General features: G+C 38.7%; 1 protein-coding gene across 1 annotated transcript in view; it reads left to right on the top strand.

Moving 5' to 3' along the window:
• Positions 1-383: 383 nt before the first annotated feature.
• The window catches only part of LOC140947209 (nuclear pore complex protein Nup54-like), a 77,517-nt gene continuing 60,713 nt past the window's right edge, over positions 384-17,187 (top strand). The window contains exons 1-2 of the mRNA XM_073396271.1: positions 384-681; positions 10,298-10,387. Coding sequence (XP_073252372.1) covers positions 450-681; positions 10,298-10,387 — 322 coding nt within the window. The 5' untranslated portion in view covers positions 384-449. The remainder of the gene's footprint in view (positions 682-10,297; positions 10,388-17,187) is intronic.

Raw genomic sequence — 17,187 nt, 5'->3', positions numbered from 1 at the left:
ACAATTATTCAAGATAAAAAGACTAATCAAATAATTTAAAAATATCTCAATTCTGGGTTCTTATTACAATTTACCGAGCATTCCTTTTGAAAACTGATGTCTCTAACATCAGCTGAACATAGGTCTTGATCGATTTTAACTTTCTTTTAAAAGAGTGAGAGTTTTCAAGCTGTTTGATGGTGTAAGACCGCATGGTCCTCCTTCTAATATGAGATCAGGCCCTTTCTTCATTTCCCTTCATTAATAGAATTCTGGCGGGAAGGGCGAAACTAAAAGAGGTATCAATGAATATAAAATGTATTGTTTGTGTAGTACACGACTATATGGTGTGCTTACATGTGTTATATGTACTATAGTTTGCGGGCTCAACGCGATGGAGACTCCCTCAGTCTCGGTCTGAGCTTGATTGATAGACTGTTTGATAGTTGTTGTAACTCCTTTTTGCGGCCATGGCATTGTTTGGTTCTACCAGCCAGCCTTCATCTGCTAGTAGGTTTACGTTTGGTACACCTTCAGGTTCTGCTTCAGCATTTGGAAGCCTTGGAGTTAGCCAGGTGGTAAATCCGACTATTTTTGGTTCAACGAGCACGCCGAGTTTTGGTGCTTTTGGAACCGGAACAACGGCCTCATCTACTGTATCGGTATTTGGTACTGTTAAGTCTACTGCCTCTTCCTCTTTTGGTAAGATTATCGGTCTTCTTTTTACGGGGGCGTAAACAAAGCAACTACGGCACGCGATTGATACCGACGCGAACGACTTCGTAAATCTGGTAAATGCTAATGCCTTATCAGCGGCCTTCCCGGGGAGGGGGGATGACCCTAGGGAACCCCCGGGCATTTGCAGAACGACGTTCACAAATTCTTCCCACCCAAGAGCAATAATTCTCCAGAAAAGCTACCATTGTCACCTCCTCCCGGGGATACACTGGTGGCCAGTTCCAAGTCGTGTTTGATTTGTTGACTTCAGAGCATGTGTGACCTCACTTGCGATAAGGGGTATTAAGGTGAATTGAGAAAACGGCATTTTAGCCCGTTTTAACGCGTGTTTAAATGCATTAAATGCATCATTTGATGCATTAAAACACCTTTCTGATGCGTTAAAACACCAGCCTTAAAAGCGCACCAAAAATGTAGTTCACTAGCTTGACATAATTAACCTCGGACTGCATATTATACACACTCGTTTGGCTTAATTATAACCGAGATATAGCCGCAAATAAAAACTGAAAGAATGCTCCTGTCGTATCGATTCTATTTGGGAGAAAGACAATTTTTTCCCACAAAATTAAAGTAACCTAATTTGTATTCACTGTGCGATTAAATTAAACTCTCGGTTGGGCAATTACACTCGATTAACTTCGTAATTAAAAAGTTCCCAATGCAATGAAGATGTTCATGTAGAATTCTCGCTCAGCCAGAATTAACAAATAAGCGTGAACTACATTGTAACTACTTACCTTCTGCCTTTAAATCCTTCTGTAGCAAAAAGCTTTTACCTGAAAACAGCTTTTGGCGCGAGGCGATGTATTCCGTGTTGTCTTCGAAAAGAAGGGGTTTTCCGTTGTCAATTGCGTACAATTTTAATATTAACTGGTCATAATTTCATGTAAAGATCAGTTATCCGGAGTCAACTGTAATTCATAAAAAAGCTCTCAGTTCAAGTAAAGCAAACAATGATTTTACCTTGAATTATACATTTTTCCAAGGTTAATGCTATTTCGGTTGATTTACCACTTAACTGGCCTTACAAGTACATTTTGTAAGCGTGGTTGTTTGTGACTGTTTGGCAGCCATTTTGAAAGGCAAGTGTTGTGGCAAGTGGTACAGGGCGTCATGTAATATCCCACTAAGGGTCCTTTTTCTGTCTTTGTGGTCATTTTTTATCGACAAAGAAGAGAACCATTTATTCGAGAGCATAGTTAGTTTTGAGCTTTATTGTAGTATATATTGCTATTTTTGCCTTTAATTTCTAGAAAAAAAGATAAGTTCACTCAAATATGAGCATATTTGCAAAAAGTGTAATAAGATGTGAAAATAGAATCTTAACGTTCACAACAAACACAGAATTCACGGAACATTGATACTTATTTAATAAAAAGATCATCTAAGTGCCTAAAAGGATTCTTGTACAATGAGTGTAAAGTAAAATCACGGTGTCTAACAATTTTATGGAAATCCAGATGGCCTTTGAACTTGGAAATCCTGAGGGGAGAGGGGCTCAAGCAGTTTTGGAAATCCAGGTGGATGGGGGGTCAAAAAACCGTGCCTTCCATCATGGGGGTGTGGATTTTTTCTGGAATAACCCATTTAGATTTTTGGGCTGAATCTCCCCAAACAATGCCTCACAGTGACAACAATAGTTTTTTATATTATTAAGACGATTTTAATATACTTTTATCGCTTAAGTTTTAGTTAGCTTACATGCATGACCCCATAAGCGGCAAGGCTTTATTGTTTAATCACCATCGTGTTGAAATAAAAGTTATTAGAGACCTTTAGCATCGGGTTTTTCTTGGGAAATCGCAAACCGCAAAATGTCATGTGACCACGGCCTTGCAGCCATGTTTGCAGTTTGCAGTTCACGTTTGAACCACAGGAAGGGCTTCCAGCTGTAAGTGATTTACGGCAAGGTTTTTTGCCACTGAAAATTGTACAGCCTCACATTTAAAGGCATCAACTAGCTTTTTATATCCATTTGCGATGTGTTTGTTGGATTTTGATCTCGAATCAAAGAATTATTGTTGCTTTTTGGGTGATTAAAGTGATGCACTTCGACTTGATGAAAACAACTTGGCGGCCCTAAACAATGAACACGTAGTTCAAATCGATTTTTTATTCTTTTCTGCCGTACTAACAAAAGAAGGTATTCTGTTCCAATCCAGAGTTAAAATTTTTTCTACCTTGTCACTGAATTCATAACTTAACTCAGTCTCTGTTTAGTTCCTATTATTAACGTATCACGCCATGAATTTCATTTTATTTTACTTATTTCTTGAGACTGGAGAGCCCAAGCTTTATAAGCCTTCTGGTTTCTTCTGGGCCCCGTTGCAACCTTACAATTCCTATATGTATTCTTGTATTGTATTATATTTTGGCTATGCTAAAATTTGAAATCTGGGCAACGTGAAACTGCAAACTGCCATTTGAAGTTTGCGGTTTCCCATGAAAAACCTGATGCTAAAGGTCTCTATTGTATTTTATTATACTTCGAATAGGGTTTTTGCTTCTGTAATTAATTTTTCTAATGTTCCACACTTAATGACAAATGGCTTTCTGCAATCACAGTAGTGAAAAAGGACCTAAGAAGAGAATAAATGTATTTAAGCTGAGGTGACATACTGCTTACAGCACGCTCTCTTGGGTAGAAAAGATGAATAATTCAAACCACAAATATTTTAACATTAAATCGCCAAAAGATCAACATAAAAAGACTCGTAGATTCCTTGGGAAAGGTACTTCACTATGTGAGTAAAGGATGACTGGCAGAATTGGACAATTCAAAGAAAAAGGAAAACTGACTCACCTTTCTCTTAGTTGCCATTTTGGAACGTGTACCGCAGTTCATACCCAGTCTTCACAGAGAAAACACTTGTTCATTTTCAAAATGGCGGCAGCTTAGTCGGTATTACAAATGCCACAGGTCTCTCCCCAGAAATCTTGCTAAAAAAGTGCAAAATTAATCCCAACCCGCCCATACTGGGCTAAAAATTGCCATCAATATTCACCTAATCCTGAGCCATGCCCGCATATGTCCCTGGGGTCACCCCTTCTCACGACGGCCACTGATAAGTGCATGATAGCCATGCCAGAAAGAAAGCTCTTCTTGTAGGGTAGCTACCTGGTATGCAGAAGTAACATACAGTAATTAACGATGGAGTAAATGTAAAATGGTGTCCTGTGTTACATGCTGACTATACAGCATGCAGCCTGTATATACCCGTCTCCTTCCCTAGAAACAAAATTGGGGAGAAGGAAAGCCATGTCGCGCCTCTGTTGATTGTGTTCTGGTTTCCCTGGAATGACAGGGAAAGCCTCTGATAGTTAAAATTTAGGTATAATGAAAGGAATTTCTGGTGATGGGATTGGTGAATGAATCTCAGAATTCCCCTTAGGAAAACCTCATTTTTGCGGATAGCTAACAAGACTAGATATCGCAACACTTTGCGAGGCTGTAAAAGGGCAAGCAGTATGAATAAAGAGAAACAAGACAATTGGTAAAAAAACAGACCAAGAAAAGGGAAAAGAGAAAAGAAAGTTCCGTGGCCGAGAGTTGAATGCCACGTCACCAGATATTAGCTATGCATGCCAACTAATTATTGTATTAAGGAACGGTCCAGATAAGAACGATAGCAACAACGGCAATGAACATGTTGGAATGCAAAAAAGGTGCTAACTTTTCTATTGTCTGTACTTACTTCTGATTGGCTTAAACAGCAAAAGTTAACAAAACTTCATAAAGCGGTACATATATTCATCCTTACTTTCCAACCATCTTCCATATAGCAAAATCTGGTCTCAGTTTGTATAACAAAGAAATCCTATGTGGGGAACATGTAAAATTGTAAACTTTTCTTGGCTATTGTTTTCAACTCTTGTGATTGGTCAAAATCTTTTAACACAAAAAAACACCCTTTCAAAGTGGAGTATAAATGCATTTTATGACGTAAACGGCCTTCGTGTAGGTTTATGCATTCTCTGTGTTAAATTGAGAACATTCCTGTGTGAGGAAAGCTCCGTTGCCCGCATAACAAAAGAAATTGCAATCCACCTTACCTGGATCATTACTTAAAGCATTTGCCCAGCATCTGAAATTTTGTTGGTAGACACTGCTTGAAGCTAGTAGAGCTGTATTTAACAAGAATTCAAACATATATTTGAGGAAAATAAGCAGAGTTTTGATCCTAATGCCACACATGTACTTTACAGTTGAAACTCATTTCATCCTATTTAAAGTAAAAAATAATGCCCAACAGAGCTAATCAGAGTGTCTCACAAACCGTCCTTAAGTCTCTTGCTTACAGGGTTGTACAGCCCAGTTGTTGAATCCTCTGTTGTGGCTGTTCTTTTCCACTTGGATGAGTAAACAAGGTAAATAGATTGTGATGAGGTTGGGTTTAAATCTCTAGCACGCAAAAGAACTGCATCAGACAGCATCATGTGTGACATTTTCCTTTAGGATTTACCGAGACTCCATTACTGAACAATACATGAATATCAATATCATAAGTCAGAACCTCATTGGCACATACATGAAGACAAACTGACCAAACCGGTGTTTGCTGTTCGTATCAAGCAAGTTTTTACAAGCTATTGAGTCTTTAAGAATTAAGACAAAATCTTTCAAGTCCTGTTGGGGTCTTTGGGTTAGCACAATTTGTTGCCGTGCTGGCGTGGCTGGTGGTCAAAAATTCCTCAAAGAGCTCAGAAACTTTCAAAAGTCATTTGATAACTTCAGAAATGAATTACAAAAATGATGTTGCTTGAAAAGGCGAAAAACTGACAATATTTTCCGTTTCATTGCTCCAGTTCTTTGTGTGATCAGTTTGAGTTGCTGCTTCCAGATAAACAGAGTTGAAACTTCTTTGTGAAGAAGTTTGCTGCCTAACATGTGACAGAAAGTCTACTTTATTTACCAAAGTTGACTTACCTGCATCATGTTTTACAGGCAGCGTGATTTCCAGTTCTTTTCCAACCTGAATTTTGGTGGTGTCAATGATGAGAATAGGCAAATTACACTTCTGAAGGAATCATTGTTTTATTTTCTTGATTCTTTTTTTGCTTCAGTTACAATGAGATCATTTCATCATATTATTTACTTTGACATTTCCTCGCGTGCATTCTGGTGCAAATGCTGCCAGTTTTCAGTGGACTTAAGTCAAGATTTTGGATCAATTTAAGATTTTTTGTGTTGGGGTGGGGATTGCTTGCATTTGGTTGTGCTGTTTGATTCCATAGCAGGTTTCCATTTTCATAGAAGAAAACATTTTCTCAGTCTGTACACTGGCCAGTTTGCTCATATACATTTTCCATGACCCATAGTCAGCGTAGACAAGTGAAGCAGTGAAGCAATCGGAACATCCATCTACACTGTACCCAACTAATTTAAACTGGGTATTTTCCAAAAGGCCAGGACTCAGATTGAAGTAAATATTCTTTTTTGTACTGATGCACGGACAAAAAAAATATAAGCAAAACAGAAAATACAGTTACTGTCGTTAATGGTTATAGTCAAGAACGTTAAGGTGATTTCCTAGTAAAGGAACCTAACATAGATTGTAGATGAAACTTGGTACACTGATGTAACAAGTCAAGAATATGATAAAAAGGTAATAAAAAGTGGGGGTCACCGTGCTCGTTTTGACGTCACAATGCTGACAAATACGGCTATTTTGGAGCCTTTGACAAAAACCGCGCGCAGCCCAAAACTAGACAAAAAGGAAAGATTTTTTCAATGATGCATGTGGTATCGCACAGAATTTGACTTTAATGTATTGTTTATCCACTTACGTACCAGAAAAATGCCTTGTAATGCCCTTGTTTTTTCTTTCTGCTCCAAAGTAGAATTAAATTGGACACGTGCTATTCGACCCGTGATAGCTCAACCCGTACAATTTAGTAAAATTGCCAAAAAAACTGAACATAGATTTGTGCCAATTTTTTTCTCACCAAAAAGAAGCACTGTCCTTATTAAGATCATGAAATAAAAAATGGAGGTCACCATACTCGTTTTTGCGGTAGAGCTGCAGAAAGTGCGCACCAAATGCATTTTCCTTGATTTTTGAGAGAGGACTGGGGTGAGTTTCAAAATAGAACGTACGCGAAAGGGGGAAGAAAGTATTAAAAAATCCGTTTTAACAGAATTTACATCGAGATACCACATTTAGGACACAATGTGATAAAGAAAGCGTTTAAATGAAAATCAAAGTGAATAAGCACAAATTGAACATCCACTATCGAGGTTCTCCGTGAGGAAGTCGAACTCAGCAACACGTGTACTGCTTACCTTATGCACATTCCCACCAAATTGAGTCTCAGCTCGGCAAGAAACAACCGCAAGCAAAAAATGCAATAGCGTTTCTCTTCAGTCAACTTCATTTTAATAATGTTACTTCACATGCTCTTTTTTACGGAGGCCATCTTGTTATGCGCAGTAAGAGATGCGCAGTGCAAAACCAGGGAATCACCTTAATCATCAAAGCTGCCTATTGCAAGAAGGTCAGTCTTGTATAACCTTTACTTCTATAATAGAAGCAAGAAACAAAAGGAAAAAAAATAGGGCGGGATCGGGATTTAGACGTAAAAAAGGGTGGGATAGCGGGATTAAGAAGAAAAAACAAGCAGGGCCAGGGGGCAGGATTTGGGACAGGATGTAATCAATCATGCTTCTGCACAACGGTTAAAAGAAGGAGATGAAGTGATCACAAGTACACTGGATATAGCACCTCAAGTTTTGGTTTGTAAAGCAGCCCCTTGAATATTCAAGTGCAAGTCACAGCTTTCTCTTCAGTGTATAAATAAATGGACCTAAAAATGGATGTCAGCCAGACACAGTTTTACATTTGACATATTTTATCACAGCAGTAAAGAATGAGATGTTATTGCAAAGCATGCCATCCCAAGGCTACTGGGTCTGATGGACTTGGTGCAAGGATATTTAAAGTAGCTGTCCCATAATATAATCTCCTTGCACCTAAGCTGATTTATAAATACTGTGTTGATACAGGTACTTTTCCCTCCGCGTGGAAATCAGCTAAAGTTACTCCTGTGTACAAGGGCCAGGGGAGCAGAGATGACAGGAGCAATTTTGCCCAACCTCTGTGCCCCCTTTACTCTGTACAATTTATGGGAAGCATATCCACCATCCTTGTACAGCTATGAAGAAGTAGTGACTTGCTATGCAATTTGAAGTCTAGATACCAGAGATCACATTACACCGAGATGGCCCTCATTTGTGGGCTTGTGTTTGTCAACTGCCAAAAGTCCTTTGACTTAACTGACCATATCATCATTCTGTCAAAGCTTGAGGCATACAGGGTAGCATCTAAGGAGCCCCTCCTGCTTGAGGACTAATTGAAGGGTAGGAGGTAATCAGCTGTTATTGAGGGGGTGCAGTCGCAAAACAGACCAATCACACATGGTGTTCCCCAGTGATCAATCCTGGGGCTGCTATTATTTTCAGAAGCTACCTGGGGTGAAATCACTCAGCCGACTAAATTTTACCTCTGCAAAAAATTTTCACAAAGGATTGCTGTACTTAAGAAGATTAAGCGTTATTTGCCTCTTGCCGAGCGCAAGCCTTTTTTTAATGCTTTGATAAAGTTTAGTACAGACAATAAAGGGGCCATAGAAATGCTAGTGTCGGTATTAATGAACAGGGTTTTCGACAGTTTTTTAAAGCAGCGGACAAATTTCTGAAAGCACCTGACATGAAATGTTTTTGGTGCCACCTTGTGAGTGCCGAAGGGGAAAGCTCCCTAGGGGGTCTGAGGGCATGCCCCCCCAGGGAAGTTTTTGAATAGAACACTCAGAAATGCTGTTTCTAGTGTTTCTGGAACCCAAGAATCAGTTTCCAAGGCAAGGCTGGAGTTCACTCAAATTCTCTTTAAAAAGTAACATTTTAATGACACTTGGTAGGGAGGGGGAAATGGCTACAACAGAATTTTCAGTTGTTTATCATTGCGAATTTATTTTTTATTGATTTTCAAAAAAGACATAGGTAGCTGAGGTTGTAATCTTTGTCACTTCAATTTCATTTCAACGAAAAGGGAAACTAATCAAACAGCAACTAGAAATTTAATTGTGTATTCTGTTTTACTCTAGTCAGTAAGTTCATGAGTTGCTTAAGTAAAAACAAGAACGCGCATACAGCGGCATTCTGTCTCGCTTGCTTGGAGATTAGATCGAGAAATGAGGAGGCGATTAATTCTACACAAAACAGGATTTACTTGCTAAAGGTTTTTTACTTCCTACTTTATCAACGTTGATACTTTTTACTTGTTTCTGAATTGATTTAGTACATGTGTTAGTGATGACCGGAAATATGTCTGGGGTTGCAGACTATATACATGTGTATAAATACACGGAAATTCAAGGCCCTCGATTCCAGAGAAATTACATCATTGCCAGAGATCAAAAAAGTGATTTACATGGCACGTCATTTGAATCATCGCCAAAAATAAACCGCATGCTCATCAAAAGACCATTTGCATACAATGAAAGTTCATAACACACGACCATTGCAGTTTTGCTAATTAAGATTCTTCTTTTTTTTTTTCCGACCACTCAGTAGTGTTCACTTATTCCAAAGTAATCAACACTTTCAAGCAATAGAATTCTTGGACCAACACATTTCGAAAAGCTCTAAATTTTATCTTTCCTAAACATGCGTGGCTTTGATCATGCAACGATTCTTAGTCCCAGTTTCCACGGCCTTTGCTAGGAACGCCTGGCACAATGCCCCCCCCCCCCATTTGTGTACAAAATACCACGAAAAACTTGTTGCAGATTATAAGTCCTGCTGCTTACTTAAGCGGGACTAAAAATAGTGATAATAGAAAAAAAAATTTAAAAAACCCTCAAATATTGGGATAAAATTAGCAGACATAGAACGTCAAATGAAAGGACAAAACGTCCAGCCTCTTGCCTCAAACAAAAACCCTGAACGGGGGTCTCCGTATTAACCAGGTCAAGTTGTTAAAGTCAAAAAGACACCTTTTATTGGAGTAAATTAAATATTAAAGAAATTAATGAGGATGTAAGCAGCATCAAATTGTACATCTCAAACCTTCACCAAGCCATCATTCCTGGAGCTACATAATGTAAGTCCACGGAAACACTAAAAATTGCTCATCTATTTATTGCATTAAACAAAACCTTTCTCTGCATAACCCGATTGATGCCAAAATAGTTTGATGTCTACAATTCATCCTTCCTGGTGAATTGTAAGGTTCAGAACTGATTGACATGCTGTGAAGTAAAGGCTTTTTCTTTACTTTCAAAAAGGAAAGGTCTTTTACAATAAACAGTTGATAGGTGTCCGCATTAGTGAGGTTGCATGACTTTCTGTGAGATTCTGTTGATTGAGCAAGAAACAAGTGTCTGTTGTTCTTGTTAACGGGTGTCCGTATTAAGTGAGTTAAATTTAGAGAAAATGTAGGGGCTTTCCTCAGGAACAATGTCAAAGACAACTGTCCATAATAGCGAGGTGTCCATATTAAGTGAGTGTCCATAAAGTGGAGATTGACTGTATCGATCTTGCGTATAGGCTTCATAATTTCTGTTTTCTTTTACCTGTTAGGTTTTGGAAATGCAGCAAGTACTGTTGTTCCTTCTGGAGGAGGACTCACCACAGGGTTTGGAACAACGTTTAGTCAGCAGCCACCTACAGGTTAACCTATATAAAACTAGTAATAGTTGACACCCAGGGTGTAAAGAAAAGTCTTTTTTACAGCTTGCCAGTTGGGCAAGCTAAAGCTAGCATTTACTAACCCAAACATCATTTCAACTAGCCCCCCAAATTTTTTGATGGGCAGAATTGATTTCACACTTCTTCTGTAAGTTTAGTTCCTCAAAATACTTCACTGGCCTGTCGGGCAAGTTAAGAACAGAATTCACTAGCCCGGTAGCAAAATCCACTGGCACCGGGCTATCGGACACTACTTTCTTTGCGCTCTGACACCAGAGTTGTCCCTGCTGCAGTGTATGTTGTCCATCAATTGCATCCTTGGTCTTTGTGTACAGCTCTTTCAAATTTTATACCGATTCATATTACTGTGCAAATTCGTGAGTGATAATACAGAAGTGTATACTTGCACTCAGGGCAATAATTCAGCTACCAATTGGTTATATTCTGAATGTTTAGCTCAAATTTTTCCATTTAATCACTTAGATAATACATCATTTGACCTCATAGTTTTTGAAAATATTTACGGTATATATACTTTTAATTATTGTTATTTACATGACGTACATTTAAATGCGGATAGCCTGTATGGTAATTTTGGGAAATTTAAGCAGCTTTTAGGGTTACTCGATCACGAAGTTTCAGTTATAGGTATATCTGAGACCTGGCTAAATGACAGCACTTTAGATCTGGTCAATATACCTGGCTATAACTTTGTCTCAGATCATAGGGTAAACAAAACAGCGTGGTGGAGGTGGCCTTCATTTATTAGACAAATTTGAATTCAAAATTAGATCAGACCTAAGTACTTCACACCCGAGTTGCTACGAGGCTATTTTTGCAGAGATCAATATCCTGGATCTTGTTTACTGTTGGTAATGTCAACCGAGATATCGGTCGATATAGCGGCCGATATAGCGGTCGACACTCGGTCGATAGTCGGTCGATAGTCGGTCGACACTTAGTCAACACTTGGTTGACACTCGGTCGATACTCGGTCGACACTCGGTCGACAGTCGGTTGATATAGCGGTCGATAGTCGGTCGAGACACGGTCAATAGTCGTTCCAGATGTGTCTCGGCCGATATAGCTTTTCGTTCACCGACACTTCGCTGACATTTGCCGACACTTCGCCGACACTTCGCCGATAGTTGGTCGATACTTGACCGATGTATCGGTCAGTAATTGGTCGACACTCGGTCGATGGTCGGTTGACACTATGGTCGATAGTCAGAAGATAGCCGTTCGATATATCGGTCGAGAGTCGGCCGATAGTCGATTGATATATCGGTCGAGATTTTTGTCGGTCTGTATAGTTCTTAGCCTGTTCTCAATAGCCCTGGAGAAGAAACTGGAGCAAGATTACTGAAATATAAACCGATTACCCCCATTGACACATGGAGATTCTTGAAATATACGCATTTTTGGACATTTTTCGGTCTGTTATGAGTCCAAACTACTTAAAATTAAACATTCTTTGCAATAGCATCCCGTTTTGTGACATTTTTTGGTACGGGCATGCCAAAAAGTCTGACCAGAAACTCATAAGGGGTTGAAACGTGTAACTCTCATATGTTTGCTTTGTCCGATGCTCGTGATTATTCATTTTCGAATGTACCATATTTGGAACGAGAAGAAGAGATAACTGACCAATCAAACTTCGTAAACAACGTGACGTAATTTTCCTTCAGGTTCCCGCGCCCGCTTAAAAAAATGGCCGACAAACGGGAGAAAAACTCCCAAAAGCCGAGAAAGTTTTTCAAGGTTGAAACCAGGAATATTACCGAAACACTGAACAGGATATTATTGCCTTACCACCCGGGCCAAACGTAACATTATGAAACCCATTGACGGCCTCGCAACTTCTTGAAGTTGTCACTTCAAAAAACGATGCCTCGTTCACCCTCTGCACAGTAAACTTATGCTGCAAATAGCCTCTTTAAATTTTTATGTTAAAAGTCTAGAATAAACAGTGAAAGATATTTTCGAATAAAATTCATTAGCTGCGTATCGAAAGTGTCCAAAACCTGAACCTGACATCTTCGCAAAAAGTGATGCTTGTAATGAATGTGAGAAGCATTTTAAAAGCTTAAATTAAACTAAGACGTTGTAGTCACGATCGTGTTTTGAGCTAATTTTATGACTGAACAAACTCAAAACAATAGACAGAGAAGCCGTTTCTTGAAAATTTTTATTCAAAGTCCAAAAATTTAATCCTTTAAAGCAATTCGGAAAACACTATCTGGATCGTGGATCCGTTCACGCAAGTGACATCGGCTAAGCACATGGCAAAATTCAACTCAAAATCCATCTCAAATCAGGGCACATTTTGTAATTTTTCTCTAGCGCCGAAGAGAAAAATTTATAAAACGTCTATGAAACATTTAAAAATACATAAATTCCCTTTCAAAAACTTAATTGTCTTGGCCATAGAGTACAAAATGTACCTGAAAATTCAGCAAAAACTTCGCTGACTTAGTTGCATTTCAAAACAGACCATGGGCTCCGCCGTGTAGAAAACGAGGTTGAATTCCTCGAAGGACGATTTCTTGATGAAAAGCTTCCCTTTCTCTACAAAAAGAAAGCTGAGCATTCTTTTGAACTTTCTCTTTCCATTTTTTGTCTTTTAACGGTGTATTTTTAACCTTGAAATGCAGAATTCTTGTCTTACAACATCTGCATAGTGATCGCGCAGCAGCCATTTTGTTGAAAATGGATATCCGTCACTAAGATTTCCAAATATGGTCAAAATGATTATTCACAAGCATTGAACGCGAGTTACACGTTTCAACCCCTTATGGGTTTCTGGTCTCACCCAATCTCTTTAGACTTTTCTGCTTTTTTTTCACTTTTCCTTTTTCTCTTGTTTTTGTCATTTTGCTGCCGTCGCTAACTGCCAGTTGACTGCTAACTGCCAGTTGCCAGTCAGTTCAAGAATTTTCAAGAAACCATCATCCAAAAGGGAAATTCTTACCAAGCGATGAAGAGGGAAATTTTTCCTCTGTTTTCAAATTTATAAACCTTTTCTGTATAAATTTGAAGCTCAATATCACTCTGCTTTGGGTATTATTGCCGGTTTGGTTTCTCTTCCTTCGACAGGTTTTTTATTATTGTAAGAGGTGCCTTTTTCATGTAAACGCTTGGTAGAACATGATTAGGGTTATGGCCAGCCAAGGACGGCAGGGGTGATCCTATGTGTATTTAATATACACTAAAACAGTGGATAGTGTTGTGCGCACTCTCTAATTGGCTACTGAAACATGGGATAATAATTACTATTGCGCGTACAAATTGTAATCGTTGACGCGAACAAATGTGGCAAAGATCATTAATTGCTACCTTGTTATAATCTGAAATTTTCGTGACACTGTAATTTCGCAAATTTCGCGATTTTAATTAAAGTGACGCAAACAATAAGTGTCGCGAACATAACATGATGATGTTAACGCCGCGCATACTGTTTTCCTTTTATTGGACAACCAAAAGTGACTTACCATTCAATATTAATTTCTGTATACGCATGGTCGTCTTTATTTTGAACACAATATAAAGCGAAAGGACAGAGCAAAAGGACAGGGTAATGTAATGAGAACGTATGAGTATTTTCCTTGCTGTAAATTGAAAAGGCTTTCGACACCGTTGACCACGATATCCTTCTAGCTAAAATGAACCTTTACGGAATACAAGGTACAGCTCTTGATTGGTTTAGGTCGTATTTAACTAATCGTACACAACGATGTCTTGTTAACGGTTCTCTTTCTAGAATCTGCTCTCTTAAATGTGGGGTACCGCAAGGAACAATCCTTGGCCCCCTTTTATTTCTTATTTATATTAATGACTTGCCAAACTGCCTTACTTCGTGCCAGCCTAGAATGTATGCCGATGACACCCACATTACTTATGCTGGCGTTGATGTGAATTCAATACAGTTAACTCTGAGTCACGATTTAGATAACCTAAACAAATGGCTTATTTCTAATAAACTTACTTTGAACACTTCTAAAACTGAATTCATGCTAATTGGCTCCAGACAAAAATTGAGTACTTTGTCGAACCCACTTGAGCTCTCGATTAATAATGTTCCGATAGAACACGTTTCCTCTGTCAAATCGCTTGGAATATTTATTGATGAAAATCTACGGTGGCAAACACACATTGATAAATTATCTAAAAAGGTCGCTTCCGGAATTGGAGCAATAAAAAGAATTAGACCTTTTGTCCCTCCACCTACCCTTCACTATATATACAACTCATTAATTCAATCTCAATTCGATTATTGCAATCTTGTCTGGGGTAATTGTGGTAAAACATTATTTGACAGGCTACAGAAGCTTCAGAACCGTGCCGCTCGCGTTTTAACCTTCTCTAGCTATGATGCTGATGCTAACCGTTTGATTAGACAACTCGATTGGAAAGACTTGAACACTCAATTTCAAATACAGAAATCCATAATGGTATACAAGTCTTTAAATGGCCTTGTTCCTGAATATTTATCATCTAAGTTTGTTAAACGAAATGAAACGCGTTACTCCCTGAGGGACTCTGTTAACAAACTATTTGTCCCATTTCCGCGAACTAATTTCATGAAAAACAGCTTTACTTATAGCGGAGCAGTTCTCTGGAACAGTCTACCCTGTCATGTGAGAGAAGCCGAATCTCTTAGTCAATTTAAAAGATTAGTTAATGTTCATTTTTAATGTTATACACGGCATTCATGAAAAACAGGTTTTAGTTAGATTAGTTGTAGTTAGGTTTTGAATTTTGTTTAGGATAGTTAGGTTATCTTTAATTTTTAAATTCCTGATGGATTTTACCGTGTTTAAATAAAGATTGATTGATTGATTGATTGATTGAAATCATTCCCACAATAAATGAATGTGTTCAGTCTGCTGGATATTTTGTCACCTTCCTCGGCGCATTATCAGCGCATTTTATCAATAACTGATCGTTAAACAAAGGACTGTTCCCGTCTTCAATGCAGAATATGTAAGTTTAATTTGCGGTCTCTGCACAAACGAGAACTTGGCGTGATGAAGCAGGTCAAAGCCCGATAATAAAAGATTTGTATTCCTCGCTCTTAAAGCATGTCATGAACTGCCTTTTCCTTTTCATTATTCGTCCACTTCGGGACTGCGGGAGCAGTCGTTTTACTCGTCCTTCTTTAAGTATTCTTTGACTGCGGGACCACAGGAGCAGCAAATTCAACTTAGGCTGAGACAGGTTCTGTTTAACAGCTAAAAATCAGACGATCGGTGATGATAGAAAACTGGAAAAAAAAAGGTTACCATGTCCTTAGTTCCCAGTGCTCTTTGGTTCGCTTCATAGAGTAATCGCACCTCGCACCGCCACATGTTCCCCCATCGCATGATAACAGTAATTAATGAGGTCTTTGCTTAAAAAAAAGCCATTGGACTCACCTGATAAATTAACACACGACTGATATTCGAACTACAGTTGACCGATATACCACCGACAGTTGACCGATATACCACTGACAGTAGACCGATATACCACCGACAGTTGACTGATATACCGCTGACAGTTGACCGATATATCACCGACGTATGACCGATAGTAAGTCGAGGTGCGTCGTCGAAATATCGACCGATACTCGGCTGATAATCTATCTCACTATCGACCGACTATCGACTGACCATCGACCGACTTTCGACCCACTATCAACCGACTATCGACGGACTATCGACCGACTGTCAACCGACTATCGACCGACTGTCGACCGACTATCGACCAACTATCGACCGACTGTCGACCGCTATAACGACCGCTATGTCGACCACTATGTCGACCGATATCTCGGTCGACATTACCCGCAGTAAACAAGATCCAATATCCCTAGGGGGGGAAATGTCATAGTTGGCACTATTAATTTATCAAACGCCCGATGAAAACGTAAGTTACTTTTTGGATTCATTGCAAAAATTATTGTCCACTACTTCTAGAGAGAATAAGATCTGTTATGTCATGGGCGATTTTAATTTAGATCTTTTATGGCATGAGCAACGTGCCATCACAGGAGAATTTGCCAAGCTTATGTTTTCTCACCTACTGTACCCCATGATCACAAAGCCCACCCATATAAAATCTAACACCACCTCTTTTATTGATAATATTTTCACTAATAATGTTACTTGTCTACCTGCCAATGGACTGATTGTAAATGATTTATCTGACCACTTGCCGATTTTTTCAATTAGTCGGGGAAACTTTGATTTCGACACTTCCACCAAAAGAGAGAGCATTGTTATCCTTGATTACAAAGATGAACATGTAAACAATTTTTGTTCCTCCTTAGAACGTGTTGATTGGGAGAATCTTGATAAATCAGATGCCAATTCAGCCTATGAATTCAGTGAAGTATAATAATTATGACAAAAACGTTCCTTAAAACCATTCAACTTGAGTATTGTGCTAAAAAATCATGTCATAACCCGTGGCTCACTAAAGGCCTTTTGAAATCCATAAGGACAAAAGCAAAACTTTGCAAAAAATTTCTTTAGAACCCAAGTGTCGCTGTTGAAAAGACTTATAAAACTTTTAAAAATAAGCTAAATCGCCCAATAAGGATTGGGAAAAAAACGTCTATGATCATAAACTTGCAGCCTCCAAAAATGACAAAAACTAGATGGAAAATCCTTAATGAGGTACTTAATAAATGCAAGTCTAAACTAACCTGCCCCTCTTTTTTAAAAGTAATGGTGAGCTTATCTCAGATCCCACTTTTATTGCTACCAGCTTTAGCAAGTATTTTTCTAACATGGGTCCCA

This window comes from Porites lutea, chromosome 9 (assembly GCF_958299795.1).
Source record: "Porites lutea chromosome 9, jaPorLute2.1, whole genome shotgun sequence".
Taxonomy (NCBI): Eukaryota; Metazoa; Cnidaria; class Anthozoa; order Scleractinia; family Poritidae; genus Porites; species Porites lutea.
This window is presented reverse-complemented; position numbering and strand designations above follow the sequence as displayed.